The 19,969-nt window shown below is 40.8% G+C and overlaps 1 protein-coding gene across 3 annotated transcripts in view; it reads right to left on the bottom strand.

The window, feature by feature from the left end:
* Positions 1-19,569, bottom strand: part of PTPRB (protein tyrosine phosphatase receptor type B) — a 62,087-nt gene extending 42,518 nt beyond the window's left edge. For 2 of the 3 annotated variants that reach the window (XM_064419498.1, XM_064419497.1), the window contains exons 1-4: positions 19,478-19,569; positions 17,812-18,201; positions 9,326-9,564; positions 3,883-4,159 (exon numbers count right to left, since the gene is read on the bottom strand). In XM_064419498.1, coding sequence (XP_064275568.1) covers positions 3,883-4,159; positions 9,326-9,564; positions 17,812-18,201; positions 19,478-19,532 — 961 coding nt within the window. In that variant the 5' untranslated portion in view covers positions 19,533-19,569. Of the gene's footprint in view, positions 1-3,882; positions 4,160-4,328; positions 4,696-9,325; positions 9,565-17,811; positions 18,202-19,477 lie in introns of those variants that run through there. The other variant, XM_064419499.1, reaches the window with a different exon arrangement.
* Positions 19,570-19,969: the final 400 nt, after the last annotated feature.

Below are 19,969 nucleotides of genomic sequence, written 5' to 3' on the forward strand. Positions count from 1 at the left end.
AAATGATGATCACAACCATTACATGATTATAGATTATAGGATTATACAGCCCATAGTTAGAGCCATGTCACGTATTGTTCCTACAGATGGCTAATAAATCAAATTTGTCCCAAATAACTTGAAATTTACAGGAGTGAACACATGGCCTGGGTATGCTTCTGGCACTTAGAGAGTTACATATTACAATGAAAAACCACTCTAACAGTCTGTGTCTTGGAAGATAAAACTCTATCTTCTTTTCATTCAAATATTTAATGGATTTTCTGACAAAAAAATATTTACCTGTAGTTCTCTCAGTACAGGAGGATTGGATTGGATAGTAACATAATACAGCACTCCAATATTTTTGTAGACAAAGATTCTGAAAATGGCATTTATAAGTCTATTTTAGGAGACACAGTTGAAAGTGGGGTAATTGCCAGATTGTTTTCCATGGCTCTCTAGACCAGTATCTTAAATCTGTATTTCAATTCTGAATTGAAATTTATAAATTCAACTGTAATTTAGGATCTATTCATGTACTACTGTTTTTAACTAGACCGAATCATTAACTGAAATACAGTTATACAGGTGCACAGACATTTGGAGATTTGAGAACTTAAAATGTGTCTTACTTGTAATCGGGAAAGACAAAATCCTACCATCTTTTGCCATACATCAATTCTTAATCAGAGAAATAGTTTTACTGAGAAAACAAAGAATATAACATGAAAGGACTGACAGGTGCATTTCCCAGCTTTACAATGTCAGCAGCATGCTGACTACTTGTATGGTTTTATGTGCTGTTTAATGCGTAAATACATACATTATATATATATATATATATATATATATATATATATATCTTAGAAAACCCCCAACAAATTGTAAATACTAGTATGAAGCAAATAGGCATACTTGTGCCTACTAACATTTGTAATCTCAGTTTTGCAGTGGAAAATTTATCTGTAGTTCAGAGCTGATAATTGTGTTATCAGCTTTTTCTTTCTTTCCTATTCTACCAAAATAGCACAAATGTCCCCACTGTGTGTGTTTCCATGCCTATGTATACATGGCTCATGAAGTGCATGTGTGACTGCATTTTCCATCACTTTGGATGACCTATTTTAATTCTGCTCTACAGGATTGAATAATTGCTGTTTTAAATTTATAATCCACAGATCAAAATTTCTTGAGTAAAGAGAGTCACTTTAAAGGACTAGTGTGGATTCTTGTATTGCTATTTCATACATCATTAAAGCTGCTTCTTCATGAAAAGATTCACAAGGGTGAATCTGGTGTTACTTGAGAGTTTATGGAATCTTCTCAAGCTGCACTATTATTCTGTTGGAATATCAAACTTACAAACAACATAGACCATGATTTTAATGTGACATTATATACTCAAAAGGCCAATATGGTCCTCTCCAAGCTTTTACATTACCACTGCAACTGTGGGATGTATTATTCATTGCTTTCACCATGAGTTCCTAGTCAGAAAAGACCACACTCAAATTAACCAAATATTTTGGATTTTATGTGCTTAGCTACTCAAGTACTTTGTATAAGAAACTTGATGAAAACTATATTCTGAACTGGCACACAAATTTTTTTACAGGATTCAATATGAGCAAAATGCTAGTTTCTGAACTAGGTATACAAACAAACCTGTAACTTTCTCACACTTTCTCATGTGTATTTATTATATCAAGATGATACAGATGTTCAAACATCATTTTGCCAAAATAAAACACATGAGATGGGATTCCTTTCACTTCAACCAACTACACTTCAGCTTCCTGGTCTAACCTAGCTTCCTTTCATAGCCAGTGGAGAAAGCAGCTTCAATGGACAGCTCAGCCCATCTTCCTTAGAAAAAGAGTTCAGGAAGGGAACCTCACTGAGTACCAAGGTCAGACATTGTGGTTTTAGATGGCCTTTAGATGCCTTTTTGATAACTCAGTTCCACTGCCATTGAAATGGGTGGAATTTTGTTTACAATATGGCTGGAAAGACTGCTTACACTTCCATATTCACAGGACAATTTCCAGGAACACATGCCTAAGGACATTCAGGCTCAGTAGATAGTAAACTAAAACTACTGTCATCAAGTTACAAAGAACAGGTGAAAAACAGCTTCCATGAAATTGGTTTAAAATGCTGCCCCTAGTGGAAATATAAGAGGAATAATCCTCCCTCATTCTGCATTGAAACGCTTAGTATGGACAATGCAACATGGGTTGTTCGCAGGCATAATTTAGAGAAATTCTTTAGAAAAAGAAACATTTTGGAGATAATTGTGTATTTTGAACACCATCAAGCAATTCAACTCAAGGAAAGCAAGGAACCACTCAGTAGCTCTCTGCAGGAAACATTCATGGCTCCTCTATTCTTATTTCATGCTTTTGACTGATCTCTGCTATCCAAAATTCAAATGTAAACCTCACTTCAACTATGGTATACATTTCAACTTAAATTTTAGTCAGACTTTTCACTTTGACGTCAGCTACATAATATGACTCTAATGATCAGCTGCTTCCAATCACTTTCATCACACAGCCTTGAAAAACCTATTTAGTGATAAAAAAGTCAAATGGCATGTGTTAATGGTTATGCATTAATCAAAATGTGCTCTAAAGTGGCATCTTCTCACCTTCTACGCAAGTGTTCAATAGAATGTTGCTACACAGAAATTATGGTGATTTATACCTGTCTCACTCATAATGGTTGAGCTATTATTTCAATTTTTAAATTACAAGTCATCAATATCAATACTAAAAACAATCAGCATGATGCACAACAAATTTAAATCACTGTCTGCATAGAAACTATCACTCATTTTTACCAACTGACATGACTTGTGCTTAGTGTATAGCTATGACATCAGCAGCCTTGTCAATGGATTTTTTTAAACTTGAATTGCCGCAGCAAATTAATGGAGAGTATTTAGTGCATTTGTATGGTTAATGCAGGAAAAAGGTTCTGACAGAAAGCAACACCTCTGAATAGGTAATTGTGAAGTACTTGGCTGCTGTATTCTTTAATACTAATATTAAGTGCTTCTCTAAAAGTAACAGCTTAGGAGCAAATAAGAGAGGCATTTAATGATGGACTTTATTTAAGACATCTTTGTTTTGGGTCTTGAACTACTACGTTTAAGAGGTCAAACAGTACTATATTTTATTATCTTCAAAAAAGCACAAATACAGGTAGAAAGAGGGCAGTTGTGCCACTGAAGCTGATTCAATGTTGTCCATTGCTTCAAGCTGAACTGTTCACATGCTCACACAAACACGAATGCAGAAAGGGGGCTTTCCTTGGCAGCCCTCTGCCAGGCTGCTGGACCATTTTTACAGCCAGTCATGGATGTGTCACTGGAAGTGCTCTGTGCACAACTGCATATCATATCACCTCACTGGTGATATCCAAGGAAAACATATAAGAAGGAAGTTTCAGCCTTATTTTCTCACTTTTAGACCCTGATTAGATAGAATAAAAGTATGGAAATGGGCTGAAACAGTTAAGTTATCCTTAAAGAAGATTTACCTGCTATGAAATAGATTGCGTTTTAAACACAGTAAATAAACTGAGGAACTATGACAACAATGTATTTACATTAACACAAAGGATGTTATGGGCTACTACTACAAAAACCTTTTTTAAAAACTTAATATCCTCATAGCACCTTCTTCTTTCAAGTCTGCTGGGTTAACTGTTGGCAGGAGTTACTTCTGGCAGTGGGCTAAAGAGAACTCAAGCGCAGGGCTGCTGTGTTCAGCAAACACTATCCACTTGCAGTAGCTGTAAATGCACCGCTCTCCTCCTCCTCTTGGAGCCGGCCGAAGGAAAGGGAGGAAAAGGAAAAGCCCGGCGTCCCTCCCCGCGCACCTGCCGCGCCCGTACCTGTCTGCAGGGAGATGTTGAGAGCCTCGCCGCCGGCGAGCGGCTCGATGCGCAGGTGGTACCACGTCCCGGCCTCCAGGCCCCGCAGGGTGCAGCCGTAGGTGCCGTTGCCCGCGGGGGCGGGCTGGCAGCCGGCCGCCTCCCCGTCCTCGGAGCGCCCGCTCAGGCTGAAGTTGCAGGCGCGGCCCGCGGCGCCCCAGCGCAGCCGAACGCTCTGCCCGGCGACGCTCCGCTCCGTCAGGTTGGCGCTGCATCCCGCCGCCTGCTCCGGCGCGGCCTGCGGAGAGCGGGGAGAGCCCTGAGCGACCCGCCCGTACCCCCGAGCTCAGCCCGCAGCCCCGTCCCTGCGCTGTGCTGCTGCGGGGCGAACCTGCCCGTGTCCCCCAGGCTCGCCTGCGACCTGCGAGGGACGAGCCCACAGCGCGCCCCTCCTCCCGGCCGCTCACCTTGGTCAGGGCCAGCGCCGTCCACAGGGCGAATCCTGCTCCATAGCTCAGCATCGCCGACAGTTTTTAACGCCAAAAACCCTCGCGGGGAGGGGAAAAGGGGAAGGGACGGCGGGGTTGGGGTAGGGGGATCCGAAGAAGCGAAGTGGCGGCGGCGGGCCCCGGGGGCCCCCGCTCCCCGCCGGGCTCCGAGCCCTGTGCCGGGCCGCCCGCCTGCTGCATGCGCTCGGGGCTGCCCCGGCCGCCGAGCCGCCTCCCTGACACCGGCCTGGGGTGGGGGGGCTGCCCGCCCGCGGCTGAGGAGGAGCGGAGGAGGCGGGGGAGGCGGCCGCCGCTTCCCACGCTGCCATTCTGACCCGGGCTGACTCTCCCGGAGCCCTTCCCGCCGACTTCCGCAATCAAGAGGCGATTTCCTCGCGTCTCGCTGCGGGGGGCGAAGCTCGGCGGCTCGGGACCTGCCGCCCACCGGGCAGGCGACCGGGCCCGGGGTGCCGCCCCTCTCTCCTTACGGATCCCACCTTCCTCCCGTCTCGTCTCCCACCCCACCTCTCTTCCTTCCTCGCTGCTTCCTCCTCATGGCTGTTTTCCCCTGTCTCTTGTCTTCCCAAGCGTTCCCCCCGGCGCACGGGGCCCTTCAGCGGTGCCGCTGCTGTGGAGCGGCACTTGTCTCACGCTGGCTGCGCCTCACCTGGCGCTGCGTGCCTTGTCTCATGGCTGCATCGCCTCACGATGTCTTCTTGCCTCTGCCCCACCTCTGCCTTGTCTCATGCTGGTCTTGCCTTATTCCCACCTTGCCTCCTGGGGCTCTTTCTCCTCCTGCCTGCCACTCCTCTTGGCTACCTCGCCTCACGCTTGCTTCATTCCATGGCCACCTCACCTGGCATGCCAGCTCTCCTCACACCTGCCACCCTTCACAGCCATCCCTCCTCCTGGCCCACCCTCCTGTTGGACTCAGCTATCAGTGACCCACCACACCACTCCAGCTCCCATGCCCTAAACTCTGATGTTTTTAAGGGTTAACTGTAGACCACCAAGGCCTCCATTCTCTCGCTGGCCATGTGGCACTGCAACTGGAGGCCTTGCATCCAGGAGAGTCCAGCAGAGCCCAGCTGAGCTCCTGCCTGCAGCAGAGTCTGTCTGTGAGCGGCCCAGTAATCTCCGTTTTCTGTTTCAACTTGTGTCCCTGAAACAATTCCTTCCCACATCCCCCGAATAACTCCCAAGCTAAAATTACACATGCCATGGAAAGCAAGAAAGTGTCCCTGTTTTCAGACTGCACCAATAAAGCTGTGTGCAACTCTGAGTTGGCTACTGCCAAAATGAAAACTTTCCTTCTTGCTTACATTTCAGCCTCTGAGAATTTGCATGTAAGTGTGTACGTGGGGAGACAGAGAAGTGTAGACAGAAGCATTTTTGCACCTTCAGATATTCAAATACACAATAGCAGCCATGGAGTGAATTTAGGGGTGCACAAAAGAGAAGGAAATGGACATTTACTTTCTTCAACAAGAATGGTATTTTTCTGCATCTTTCTGTACTGCATTATGTGTGTGGGATTTCAACTTTTAAAAGCAGTACCTCAAGCAAATTCAACACCATCTCTGTATCACTTTTGCCCTCTTTGAGGGAGAAAAAGGTTCTAGGTTCTACAAACATTACTCTGCCTTTTAGGGGAGCTGCTGCTCTATGATTTTTCTGGGCACTAGCCTGTCAAGCAAGACACAAATATCTGAAAAACCTTAGCTGCTCTTCTTCTGTTCTGAAATCAAAAGTCTGAGCACTCAAGGGTGTTACCTACACCTACAGAAAACTCCATCTGTCCCAGTGGAGCTCCATGCCTGGTCCTAGGGACATGGTACTGAGTGTTGTGCTGTACTTTGCAAAGCAGAGGTAGTTAATAACTTTATTATCACTGCCTTAAGTGACAACATAAATCTGTTTTGGTTATTATGCCACAGAAGAAGATCTCCTTTGGAAGAGATGTTTTACATACTTCAGACAGAAGGAGGAACCAAACCCCAAAGAGCTAGCACAGGGATAATCATACCATTGATAGGAAACACAAGGTGTGTTTCTTAGACCTGAACTGGGACTAAAATAACATAGATGTCTTGTAGTCATTTAAGGTAAGAGTTTTGCAGTGTGATTTCTTCTTTAGGTGATTGTGCTTTTTGGGCTGAACAGCATAAACCACACCAATACTTTTCCAGCACTGGAGAAGTGCAAATCTGAAGGCTTGTTGTGATGTTTGGATTACTTCAAATCCCTCTCTGAAAATTAAAACATTCATTAAAACATTAAAAGCTGCCTTTTCTTGAAAGGGCACATTATTCTAAGGATTCTTGAAAACATCCATGACCTGAACTTCCAGGGAAGATATAATTTGGATATTTAGATGTGAGTTGTTTAAGTAGATGTAATAAGTAAAAGGAAAAAGAAGCATAATCAACACTGCAAACATAAAATTCAGGAAAAAAATGGAACCTATCACAAGTAAAACTTAAAGACTTTGGAAATAAATACCTTTTGTCTCTTCTAGCTAGCATAAGATAATTTGTGAGGGAAAATTTTATTACTGCTTCTCAGGAGTGCTCATAATTCAGAAGATCCTACTTTATTACTCTTATTCTTGCTATCATAAAATGTTTACTTTTCTGTATTAGTTGGAAAGTTGGAAAGCTGGAAAGCTGGTTTATTACAGGTTTTTACTCCTTCTGTTATCCAGCAGAAGTTGCTACACGGGTAAGGTCTGACACAGATGTCTGGAATAATGTCACTGGAATAAAACATGAGGGGTCCATCATTCACTAGTGGCAATATATTTATATAGAATAGTCAACATAATGCAAGTAATTATTTCTAGACTAGTAGTGAATATATGGGCTTTTAGTAAATCAGCAGTCACACAGCCTTTAACACTTACTGACCTGTGTGGCAAGCCAAGAAACTAATTAAACTGAAAAAAGAACTGGAAGTGAGTTTTGGGAGTTGCCGGACGTGTCTCTAATAGCAGGCTCCAAAGTCCCTTTCAGACACTTTCCCAAGGTTTCCTGACTTTTTTTTTTTTTTTTAACACCAACCTCTCTGTCTCTCTAATCAAGAGGAAATGGGCTTTGCATAGCTTTTGTCATGGATTCAAAGTGCAAGCTGCAGTTTTACTTGAAATCCAAGGCAGCTCTAAACCAAACATTTTGTTCAATTGAAATGTCACTATTGTCCCCCCCAAAATGGGTATGTGCACAGCCAAGTAACAACATGGCTTTACTTCTGCAAACAAGAGGCCCCAGCCTAGGCAAATGCAGTTCATAGAAGGTATTGTCTTCCTCACAACAATACTCAGCACTTAGTCTATGTGTTTTCAAAGTATTATGTTAAATCCAGTTAATCCTTTAAACACCCCTGAAGTTTGACAAAAAATGTTTTAACTCCATTCTAAAGACTGGGAAATGGACGAGGAGGCCAAAGATTTTAAGTTTGTGTGTCTAAATTGGTATGTCTAGATTCAAATGTCCAGAGACAGTTGGAGGCTACAAGAGAAAGCTACCTCTGATTTTTTTTTCCGTAGATATGCTTAGAAAGCTTATCATCAGAATTTTGGTTTGAAGGTTTTGACCTAAGCAGCTTGTTCAGTGCAGATGATGTGATTCAGGAGGTGAAGTGGGGTAGAAACACAAGAGGTAGTAGTTTCTGTTAAAATGGTGCCATTTCTCTCGCTTTGGTGGCAGGATTATGTAGTAGTAGTGTTGGAGGCAATTTGGGTAATACCTGTTTTTATAGGACATTTCCATTTAGAAGGGACAAGTATTCTGTGCAGGAGGTATGCAAATGAACAGAGGGCATGAAGAAACAAGCTCAGCCTGCATGCACTGAGCCAGAAAGATGACATTTAGAAAGAACTGCATCAGCTGTGGAATGGGGTGCAGTGTGCCCATCCTTCGCTCATTCCTTCCCCTCATCAGCATCAGAACAGCGGTGTTGGGGTCCATAAACCATCAAGTCTGTGGAACCTGACACTCTATCCACAGCCTTCCCAAACATAAAACACATTTCTTAGTCTTATCCACTTCAACACACAGTAGTAACCGAAGTGTGTTTGCCTGCCCCAATACATTGTGTGCAGTGTGGTCCCCTGGAAGATAAGCCACAGGGAATTTAGGGATTTTCAGTTCTAAACCACTACGTGATAATAGTGATACAGGGACCAATAATGTCCTGCATGCTTTAGTTCTAACTGCCTGTACATATTTTGCCAGTGGTGATTCCAGATTTGCTCTCAGATTACTGAACTGAATCTTGCAGAAAAGGAAGACTGGAAACTGGTTTGGAGCAAATGGTCTGCCATGTGCTCCTTCTACAGCTGGGGGTGGCAGTGCCATTCACCTTCTCTGCCAGGGCGGTTTGTGGCTGGACAGAGCAGAGACCAAGGAGTGTCTGTGTGTTTCCACTCTGCCTGTCAGCCAGTAGATAAGCTGACCATGGCCAAGGCCAGGGTTCCTTTTGAGGCCAGTTAAAGCATTTGGATTTCTCTTGCTCTGATTTGTAAACAATGCACGTAATTATCTGTAAACAAGGACATTGCATACTGTAACTCTTAGCATGTAATTAGAGCTAGACCCTCACATTATGCAACAAACAATACCAGAGCCTGAGTCACAGAGCAGATACCAGGCTTCTGTGGGTCCTGCCACATCCAGGAGCTTTCCATTGCTTCTCACATATCCTGATAATTTCCCTTGTACTTCTCCCAATGCAACATGTATACCAATATTAGTCTGTATAGAAGAGGCAGATTTTTTCTGCAGCTATGCTTCTAGCAAAGGACACTGTCAGCATGAACATCAAAACAAAGCATCCCACCAAAAAAAGAGCAAAGCTTAGTCCTTTAGCTAGTTTTTTTCAGATTTTGGTTTGTTGCTTTTTTAAGTCCACTTGTAATAGCTATCAGGCTCCACAGAGTGGAGCAGGCTTTATAAAAATCAGCAATTCTTCTGTCTTACCTCTTCTGTAGTGCTAGAGTATTGAAGAGTGGTTGTTGGAATCCAGGCTTTCTCTGTTACTGCAGATTTCAAGTCAAAGTAGAGGTTTTCAATGGGATTTTTACTGAAGTGTTCAGTCACATTTCTGATGAACATCTCTGTGCTGCTCTTCAACACATTTTCAGGCCTAGAAGTAACAGCATTTGAAGAGGAGGGTGTAGTTCTAGTACTCCACACAGAAGTGTCTGCATCTTGGAGATCTAAAACAAACAAAGGAAAATTATTAACATCGCCTCAACATTTTTATAAACAATTCATTAGATTCAGTAAATGTGGCTGATACAACTTCCAAGTAGTTTAAGTGCACCTGCCAGTTCTATAGGTTTTTTTGTTTTCAGTGCAAATGTGGTTCTGCATCAATACCAAAGCCTGCAAAACACAACCAGAAAAAAATAAAAGTGTTCCTGAACATTCCTGCTGTTCATCTTAAATATAGTCTGTCAGTGATTCTGAAGGGAAGAGAAAGGTTGTACTTTGTCATTAATAATGCAATTTTTTTCATTTGCAACTTTTCCACTTGCTTGTATCTATCAAATGGCACACAGTACCAGCTTTATATTGTCAGCCCTCTCCCTCCTTTCTAAGTGCATGGGCTGGATTCACATCTAAATGCATGGGAAGGATTCACATCTGCCTTTTGTTGGCGTAAGTTTAAAACATGGCTTTGTTCAGTATAATTTTTCAAGTTGATTTTTTCAAGATAGTTTTTTTTTCTCAATGTATGTGTTCAAGTTCCTTGTGCCCACATGAACATTTCTTTTGCTTTCTAAAATCAGTCCTGTGCTGGCCCCATGCTAGTCCCTGACTGCTGCCTTCCCAAGGCTCAGCTAATGATCTGTCACTTAACTGAAGTACCTGTAAATATGGCAGTGGGTTCGCTTTTTTAGTCACGTATCCTTCAGAGAAAGCCAAAGTTGCAATTAGAGCTCAGGAAAGATTTTACTACACATTTTTCCTCCACATTTTCATGGCTCTTCCTCCCCATTGGTATGTATTTAATATCCTTTCTTTGTGGCAGTGAGGGCAGGGTTCAAGCTGTGGTGGCCCCTACATCTGGTAGCATCACATTTCAGCTAAACTATTGGAATTACTCACTGGCCCCTTCTCACAAAAAGCTGCCCAGCCATTGCTGTAACACAGCTAGTGTGTATTGGCCCGATGCCCAAGACACTTTGTCTGTCCTTGAACTGGGGTCTCCAGCATGACAGAACCTTGTTTTGCTGCTGAGCCACTGGGCTGATTGCCATTTATAACAATTTTAGCTCACAAATCCTTTAAAAACAAAGTAGTGACTGGGTTTAATTACAGCAGAAGCTTTCAAATGCAATTACTTGGTGTGTAATTATGATGTCTTAGCTGAGCAATGTGTGATTATCACTTACCCAAAGGTGCAGTGGGTGAGCATCCACAAAATCAACACTATCAGTTCTTTTGTATATGTGTAAATATATATGTTAACATGTTTATGTAAAGAAATTTGCAGCACTCTGCACAGAAAAGTGAGATTGTACACACTAGTAGGGGATATTTCCATGCAAGTGTTTGCTGTGCTTGACAGCACAATGGGTTCATCTGGTACATGGTTCTGGAATTTTTTAAAAAGTAGTGGTTTACTGAAATGGGTTGGTATCCAGAGTAGATATTTTCCTTCCTTTTATGTAATTGTGCTTCTCTGGAAATAAAAAAAAATATTCCAAGTCTCCATTAAATTTAAAAAAAAGTTGATTAAATATTTTTCCAAATCAAGGTAATGAAAAAAATACTACAGGTCTAATTCTTCTCTCACACTTTTGCAAAGGGTTTCATCGAAACCTCAGGTCTTGTCCAACTCTGCAGGATCATCTTCATGCTGCTGCCTTTGCATAACCCCCCGTAGAGAGTCTGAAGTGCAGAGTGTGCTGTGGTCCCATGTCACATACCTTCATGGTTCCCGCCACAAGGACAGGAACCTTGTGCTCAAGTTGTCACCAGGTGCTGCAACAAACCCAGACTTAGTCCAGATTCCATGACAGTCATTGTTCCTGGAGATATCCTATTTGTTGTGGGTCTCTGAAAGTCTACAGTAGGCAACTAGAAATCTTAGCCCTGAGGACTTGGAAAGAGCTCTTTGCCTTTCAGATATCTGAGATATCTCTCTCCTACTTCAGCAGGAAGTAGAACTTAATGATAGACGGCAAAAAAGGGTGTATCTGCAGTCAGCAATCTCTTAGGAAAAAGGCCACACAACTGGGTTTCTAAATATGTATTTACACACCCAATGTGAAAACACACACACAAAAAAAAAAAAATCTTTGCATAATTTACAGAAAAATAGCAGTGATTCCAGCAGGAAGGTGTTTGTATTCCAGTGCAATTGTGTTTTAGGAAAGTTGCTCCTCAATAAAAAGGAAGCTGGTGCTGCCAGTGACATTTATGGGACTCAGCAGCCAGGGAATAACTGGCATTCTTAGTGCAGGAGCTGAGGTGAGAGCTCAACAGTCCTGGAAGCAAAACACTTGGTCCTCAGAGAAGTTCCACCATCCCACAGAGGATGAACAAACATTTGGTCACTGCATGACCCAGCCTTTCATGTTAAGCTTTGGGCTGCTCTGGGTTTCCAGCTAAAGGATCTTTCCCAGAAAATACAGCTTACAGTCTGTTACCTGTAACCTGTGGATAGAAGTGACTTGTGTACATAGATAACTATGCCATACTGGAACTACAGAACTAGACATATGTACCAGCATTTTCCATATATCCTACAGTGGACTGACTAATGGGGTTCATATCTGTTACCCACTTTAAGAAAGTCAGAATCCATGTTTATATTCTAAGTAAAGCCACTGTTGTGATCCTAGCATAAGGAACCTCATAGCCCTTCTTCAGTAGCAGGCACTTAAAAAAAGAAAACTGAATATTATAAGGCCCATGTAGCAGATTTCTACACAACTTGAGTTCCAAATTTTTTAACCAGAAAAAAACCTCACCTCTTCTTTGGACATTTGTGAAGTACACAGAAATCTCAACAGTGGTATTTTTCAGATGTGTTTAGCATTGTTCCAGCAGCCTCTTTGGAAATTGGTCATAAAACTGTTCTTGGAATAGGACAGCAGCACAGACACTGATGTTGATCACTAGTGGCTGCATGATATACAGTGTGTGAACATAATATTGTAATAATCAGCAGCACACCCAGGAGAAATGATGATGTTCTAAGTGCACATTTCATCCACAGAGTGTACTGCAAACCACATCCATCTGCACAGCAGCAGGCTGCTGACGAGGAAGGGACTTCCATACGTTTTCATGTATGAATAGCAAAAGTGCTGGTTAGTTGTCAAGAGCTGAGAACTCTACAGTGGTGCTTTCAGCTTCAGCTGAGCTGGCAGAGCGCAGCTTTCTGAAATAGTTCACATTGTACTTATATGCCTACTCTATTAGAGCACAGTTTCAGAAAACTAAGGCTGAACTGCTAGTGAAACATAATTGAATCAGATATTTAGTGTATAAGGTACAAAATACTTAATAAAACTGCATCTAACTCTCTGCAAGACTTGAAACAAGAAGGGGCTGCTTTAAGATCTCCTTATGTGCAGGACAAAATGAATTATCTTTTTACCTGTCTAACTACTTGTAAATAAAAGAAGCATAATTCAGATTTCTGTTGTATGTCAGAGTATGAAAGAAAACCAAAATCCTCTGCATGTCCTTTCTTTCCCATTCAATGTGACTTTTAAAACCTGCAAAATCTGTGCTGCTTGAAAATTTTTTCTCCCTTTATTTGAATGTTGTAGAAGTTAGTATCATTTGTATCTTATGTCAGAGAGGTTGAATGTCTCCAAACTCCAGTCTAATCCTGAGCTACTCTTTTATTTGCTTGTTTTTGAAATGCTGAAGTAGCAACTGAAAGGTTCTTTCAGCATCAGTGGTAGCAGAACATCCATGTAACTATGATGATAACATTGCTGTACCAGCCCTATTTCTGACACTATGGGTAGTTCCAGCTCACACTGAAGTGAAGTGGTCACTGGAAGGGGCATCTAGATTCCACTAACTCCATGGATTACACCTCTACTGAAGAGAGCTCAGATACTCAGGAATTACAAAGACACCTAGGTCTTGGTTCAGTTGCCTAAACCTAGTGGAATCTGAACTGCCCTAGGGCATGTGAGGCATCTGCCCACGCTCTCATAACACTTATGGGAGACCTGTGTCTTTCTGGGCTGGCAGTCAGAGATCAGGTGGAACATTGTGGAGCATTCTCAAATGACAAAAAGCACCTTGTTGAGATAAGTGAAATAATCCCTTCCTTCAGACACCTACATTTAGACACCTGGAAGTTCAAATCCACTCCAGCTTCTACATGAAGGTCCACACAAAATAAAGGGAGAGAATGTAATAATGAAAAATACCAGTAAAGTTGTTAGCACTAACAGAAGATGAAATCATAAAGCAGGACATGCCTGATTGCTCTGGGAAGCTTTGCCTGTTCCATTTTTTTCCCCTATGAAAGTAGTTGAGCTGGTTTTGTTCTATATTCTTTGTGCTGTGACTCATTGAGGCTTGAAAATTTACAAAACCCAAGGACATAGGCTACACTGCAGATTTCTCTCTTTCTTTTTATAAAATCTAAACCTACATTTATCTTTGAGCTTCTATCAGTATGCTATTGGATTTTGTACAAAGTCTTGTAATTATGTCCAAGGATCTGACATTGATGCCTCTCCTTATCCAGGTGGAACTCAGGAGAAGTGGTCAGCCATGTCTTTCTTTGGCCCAAGAAATAAAATTCAAGTGATTTTTGATATTTCATAGGTTCACATAGATGTTATCAAACTCTTATACTTACCCTATAAAATAACTTGGAGAGATTAAAATGAATTTCAGTGAATGCATTTTAGGAAAAATGTTTTAGGTCAGCTTAAAGGTGGAATGAAAATATTGGTTATCGCTATTCTAATTTATCCTGAACAAATTTGTAAAAGTTACGCACACAAAAACTTGCAACTGATAGTGAACTTAAATATGGATTATTGCAGTATCTACAAACACTAAAGGTGTGGAAAGCTTGAAGCCTAAAGATATTTAATTTACATTACTTCAAAAAGAGGTAAGAGTTTCTGCTTTTTCTGTGCTTCTGCCACCTTTCTTTGGTGCTTTCCCATCTTCCCAAGAGTCCCAAGAAGATATATGTGTCTTCCCTTCCCATGTTCTGCGGTTCCTACTGCTGCTCCAGTGGTTCAGAACATGCTTGGAGTGTGCACTGCTCTGGTCTCTTCTGCACTCCATCTCAGCCACTGAAGCATCAGCAGTGGGATATGAACTTAATTAGCTGAAGTTCTGATTATGAAGCAGCTAAACTGAAAGGGGGATAAGGGGAAGAGAGAAACTTATGTGAAAGAAATTATGCCAGACAAGAACCAAGGCTAGAAAAGGGAAAAGGAACAGCGTGAATATCAGGTGGCACATCAGACTTCAGCTCAAACCTGGTATCTGGTATTTTGTCTATTTCAGGCTGGAAACAAACAAGAGATAGAAAGATGTTCTAGTTGTTTTTGAATTCCTTGTCAACATCTTTTATATCTTTGTAGATCCCACTATGGTTTTTCAGTGCTTGGCACATAACTGTAAGTAAACTCTCCACAAAATCAGCTACTCTTTTTTTAGTGTCTTAATATCCACAGCTCTAGGGTTGTCCCTACCATGTATGATATGATAGAAGAGAAATGCAGTGAAGAGCATCATATTACAGAACAGTTAGTGTCACCTTCTGTATCCAGACTGCTCTATAGCCTGTGCGACTGTCTCTAGAGCTCAGTGCATAACTGCAGCATACAGCTTGGCCTTGTGTCTCCTCATTTGAAGTAATTCCCTACTTAGTAAATAATTTTTGGGTAGCAGTGGTTTTGAGGTTTGCTGGTAATATTCAACATGCCACATAGCATTGAATTGGTTCTTAATTGGATATTTTATTGAAATTAACCTACCCAGAACAAAAGAAGCTTGTAAGAATTGCTTATGCAGCTCAGGAGTGACATTAGCGTTAGTCTGTCAGCACTAATTTGTTTACCATTAATAAATGTTTGCCATTATGGAAATTTTTTTTCTCTCTGCCCAGAATGTCCTCATGAATTTAGTGGGAAATTAAGTCTCATTTTCTCAAGGGATACTGATACCTTATGACCATTCTTCATGTTAGCTGTTTCAGCTGAAGGCAGATTCAAACATGAGTTTGTGTGAGAAGGACTGTTTGCTGCTAGATTTGGAATTACCTCTGAATGAGCAGAGATGGGTTACATTCCCAAATTGATCCTGTTTTCCACAAACAGTGATTTAGGTCAGGACTGTTACAAAACGTGTAAATCCAAACACATCTCAGATGGCTGATTTGAAAACCAAATCCAAGCTCAGACTTTCCCCAGGCTCAAAAAATAATGTTTGATATTTGAGTAAGGTCCAGAATAAAAGGTAGTTGCAGTTATTGGGTTTGGAGCTCATAATCTATCTGGGGTGATGTTTGGGATGCAATTCAGTGAGCTAGTCCTATGCCAAAATAGAACTCTTTTTATGAGTACTGTGAAAATAGAGGGTAAATTATAGCAAAATGTGTTAGTGTCTTAGTCAGGAGTAGAAAAACTTACAGCCATTTCAGCTCCAAAGATTTTGCTCAATTTTTACTACCTTAGCTAAATATAGACCAAATATGTTATTTTAGGCTGATCCACTTGTGCTTGTACTGAAAGCAGATAGATGTTCTTGGAAGACTAATTTTACGCATTTAGCATTGAAAATTTTGACATGCATATGGATGCCATGATCAGAATAGGGGGCATTAGATATTGTTCTCATAGTACTTACTACTATTTGGAAAATTAATTTCTTAACACTACTTCCACTTTTTGAACTCCTTATATTCCTAAATTCTTAGTTAGGTATTGAGAATATAATATCTTGTTGGTTTTTCAGCAGAGCTTCCCAGAGCTGTCAAAAATAAGGTAAGTAACACTCTTAGAAAGGATTTACAGGCCTGTCTATAGAGAAAATTTCAGGAAAATTGACGTAAATTCATTTAAAAACTGAACACAGTAAACAAATGAGAAGGTGCTGTAATATCCCATTACAATTGTCTTAGTGCTTATTGGTCTTAAATTGCTTCTCCTCTGAGGATGATTAAGAAAAGTGTGTATGGTTACTTTAACTTTGTTAGGTCACACTCTATCCAGCTATCAAAAGGAAATAGCACTACCTGTGCACCTCATCTGAACTGTTCATAATGTCTTTGAATATGCGAGCCATGTGCACCCCACAGGACTTCAAATGATTTTGCCTTTTTAACCTCTAACATATATGGGAGGGCTGGGATGGCATCATGGCCACTCTTCCATTTCCTGATTCTGCAAGATATCCTTTCATACCTCCACTCAGGTGAGTAGTCCTGGTCCTATGAGGAGAGTTCTGCAAGTGCAAATTTGCTGAAAAAATGGTACCCTGCCTTACAATAACTAGGAGTATAGAAAGAATGAGGATTTGGTTTAAACATTCTGAAAACTTGGACATATGCAACAGTTTTGAGTCATAAAACTTTCTTTTTTTAACCCTGTAAGGACAAGAATTAACAGTAAAACAGTAAAAAGATGTCTGTAGGTTGTTCTTATTTACTATGAAGAATTGCTTAATAGTGCACAAGAACAATATTAACAGGATTGCCAGGAAGGATTGACAATGGGACACTGAAGAAAGCATTATCAAGCAGTATTCAAACCACTGTACCTGTCATTTTGTCATGGATATGGAAACCCACAACTACACAGATATACTGCTACATGTCTGTAGGTATGTGCACAGACCTTTGCATTTCAAGCTACTGTTCCAAGAATTTCTGAGACTTTTTATTCAGTTCATTATTCTCAGGATTTTGAGTGTTCTCATGTGTATGGCATCTAAGAGCAAAATTACACTGAGTAAACACGCAAATATGTAAGCCATGACTGTTCTAATCATGCATTTAGGTTAATCAGAGAAATAATTGTGCATGTGTTTGATTTTCAGATGTTTTCTTGCTCTTGACAGATTGAATCTGTATTTGTATGATAAAATGAATGGGGAGGAGAACTTCTTTTCATCCACATTTTTGAAAAGTACTAGGAGTCAGTACCCATAGTTTAGAAATGGAAAAAGGAAATGACACAATAATAGTGAGCTGAAGTTACATATAAGCACATTGATCCAAAGATTGGGAGTAGACAAAAGGATAGACCTCCTGAAAATATAAAGTGGATTAAAAACTCCACCAGTTGTGAGAAAGACAGTACTCAGCTATTCTTTAATAGTTCTCAAAATGCTTTTCAACTGTGAAAAACATTCTTCTGTATGAATAAAATATCATACTTTTTCACATTTGAGTTAGCATAACAGAGACATTTTTGTTACCAAAACTCCCAGGATATTTTCTTGAAGGAATAACTCACCTTGCTTTGAGCACAGATTAACATAAACAGGTTTTCCCGTCTCGCTGGCTTTTAGCTGCATCCATGTATGAAGGTACTTTTTACTCCGCTTGGCCATTACCTTCTGACCTTGTTTTGTGAGGAAAAGGGAGCTGTTGGCCACCTTCAGGAGCCCATCCTCGTGGCAATTCCACCTGACTGCCTGGGGACAGTCGACGGTGATGCTGCGAGATGACAGAGCAGAGCGTGTAGAGATGCTCAGGCACTGGGCAGACTTCACATGGAGGAGCCTGTCATCTGCCATCCACTGCCACTTCTGGTTCAGGTCGGTCATATTGCACTTTTCCATAATGACTCCTCTCTTTTCTGAAAGACACTGCTGTTTCTGGACATGGATAATGAGAAACCCTTCTGGAAAAGGAAAATCCCAGAAAAATATGATTGATTACACATTTACTTGACGAAAAGCAAATTCCCTATGATTTAAAATACACCAGCAAACTAATCTCTCTTCCCATTTTCTGTGTGTTGAACTTTTCATGAAACTTCCCATAAGTTGAACCTATTTTAAAAAAACCCTCCAAACACCACACCCACGTGATGCATGTGCTGGTAATATAAATAATGAAAATGCAAAACCCCAAGCTATTGTGGCAAGGTTATCTTGAACTTCATTATATACAAAAATAAGAAAAAATTAAACTGGATATAAAAGAAATCCAAGAACTATTAAATTCAAACACCAGTTCCTCATTTCCCCTGCTGGAAAGCAGAGATCTACATAAGTTCTCAGTCTTTGTTTCACTTTTACAACACAGACTTTTAAAAATATAATTTATGACCTAAAAGTTGTTTTAATAAAATTCATAATGTTTCTCAGGGAAACATATAGGAGAATATTCACAAACTGATGTGTCTTTCAATGCCTGTGTTACAGGAATGGAGGTTCTTTACTGATAGGAAGCACGTCTGTTTTACTGGATTTATTCCAAAGTCTCTAGCTGTTAGCTTTGTGACCATTCCAATTCATGTAAGATTAGCCCTCTGTGTCACCACACTTAAAGATCAACACCAGCTACTCAAATGAAGAAAATTACAGTGCATTAATCAAAACCCCACAAAGCTACCAATGCAAAATGCATACTCGTTACAGAACACAGAACTGGATATTTCAGATGCAGCCTCCCTGCCATATTGTGTTTAGGTTGTTCTTTGTTTTTAATCTCAGTTACTCAAACATTTCCAGCCCCATTAGTCACAAAGTGCTAAACCAAATGGGTATTTATTTCCCTCAATTTATGTTGTCATTCCCCGGTTTTTACAGACCTGGGAATTTTCTAACTAAGCATTACAGAGAGTTCTTGTCTCTGAAGTTTAATAAAGTATGGATAAAAGATAGGAATCTCCTCTCTGAAGCATTTGTCCCAAAAACTCAGCTCCTGGATTGTCTATCAGGAGATCTTCTTAAAAAAAGAAGATGTATCTCCAGCATAGAAGAAGGCAGTTTATTTTCCTTTGGAAAGGAATCTAAACAGAATGGGCTGTGTTGGCCCTGCCCCTCATTCCTCTGGTATGAAGCCCAGAGAAGAGGTGACTCGGATTTTGTAAGTCACCAGCTGTGCCGGAGGGCTCTGCTCAGTGGCAGAAAGAGCAATTCAGCAGAGGGGAAGTGGAGAGAGACACTTACCTGAGAATGTCAAGGCAAGACAGGTAGAAACCAGGACGTGAAATAAAGAATCCATTTTCCCTCTAGCAACTCCCCATGCTTCTCTTAAAAAAACCCACCTCAGATAAGTGAAGCGAAGGCTAGGAAGGAAATGTGCCTTCACGGGGGAAAAAGTCAGTGACGAGCACTTCCTTCTATTCAATTGTTTTGGGGGGTTTTACAGTACTTTGTCCTTTTAATATGATTCTTCAGTTTACTAGTTGGTTTATTTCGGAAAAATACAAGCAAAAGAGAAGTTTTCAATCACCTGGGAAATTAAAAGAGATTTTATTGAATCTCTTTAGACTAAAAGAAAGGGATCATAATACTGTGTAATTTGTTGCATGTGAACTATTACAAATCTACAGGTCATCTTGATGGTGCTGACTAAGTATATTCTATATTATCCAGAGAAAAACATGTATTTTTTGTAACTATGCACAATCAAGCAAAATCTCAATATATTTCTAACTT

This window comes from Passer domesticus, chromosome 5 (genome assembly GCF_036417665.1).
Source record: "Passer domesticus isolate bPasDom1 chromosome 5, bPasDom1.hap1, whole genome shotgun sequence".
Lineage (NCBI taxonomy): Eukaryota > Metazoa > Chordata > Aves > Passeriformes > Passeridae > Passer > Passer domesticus.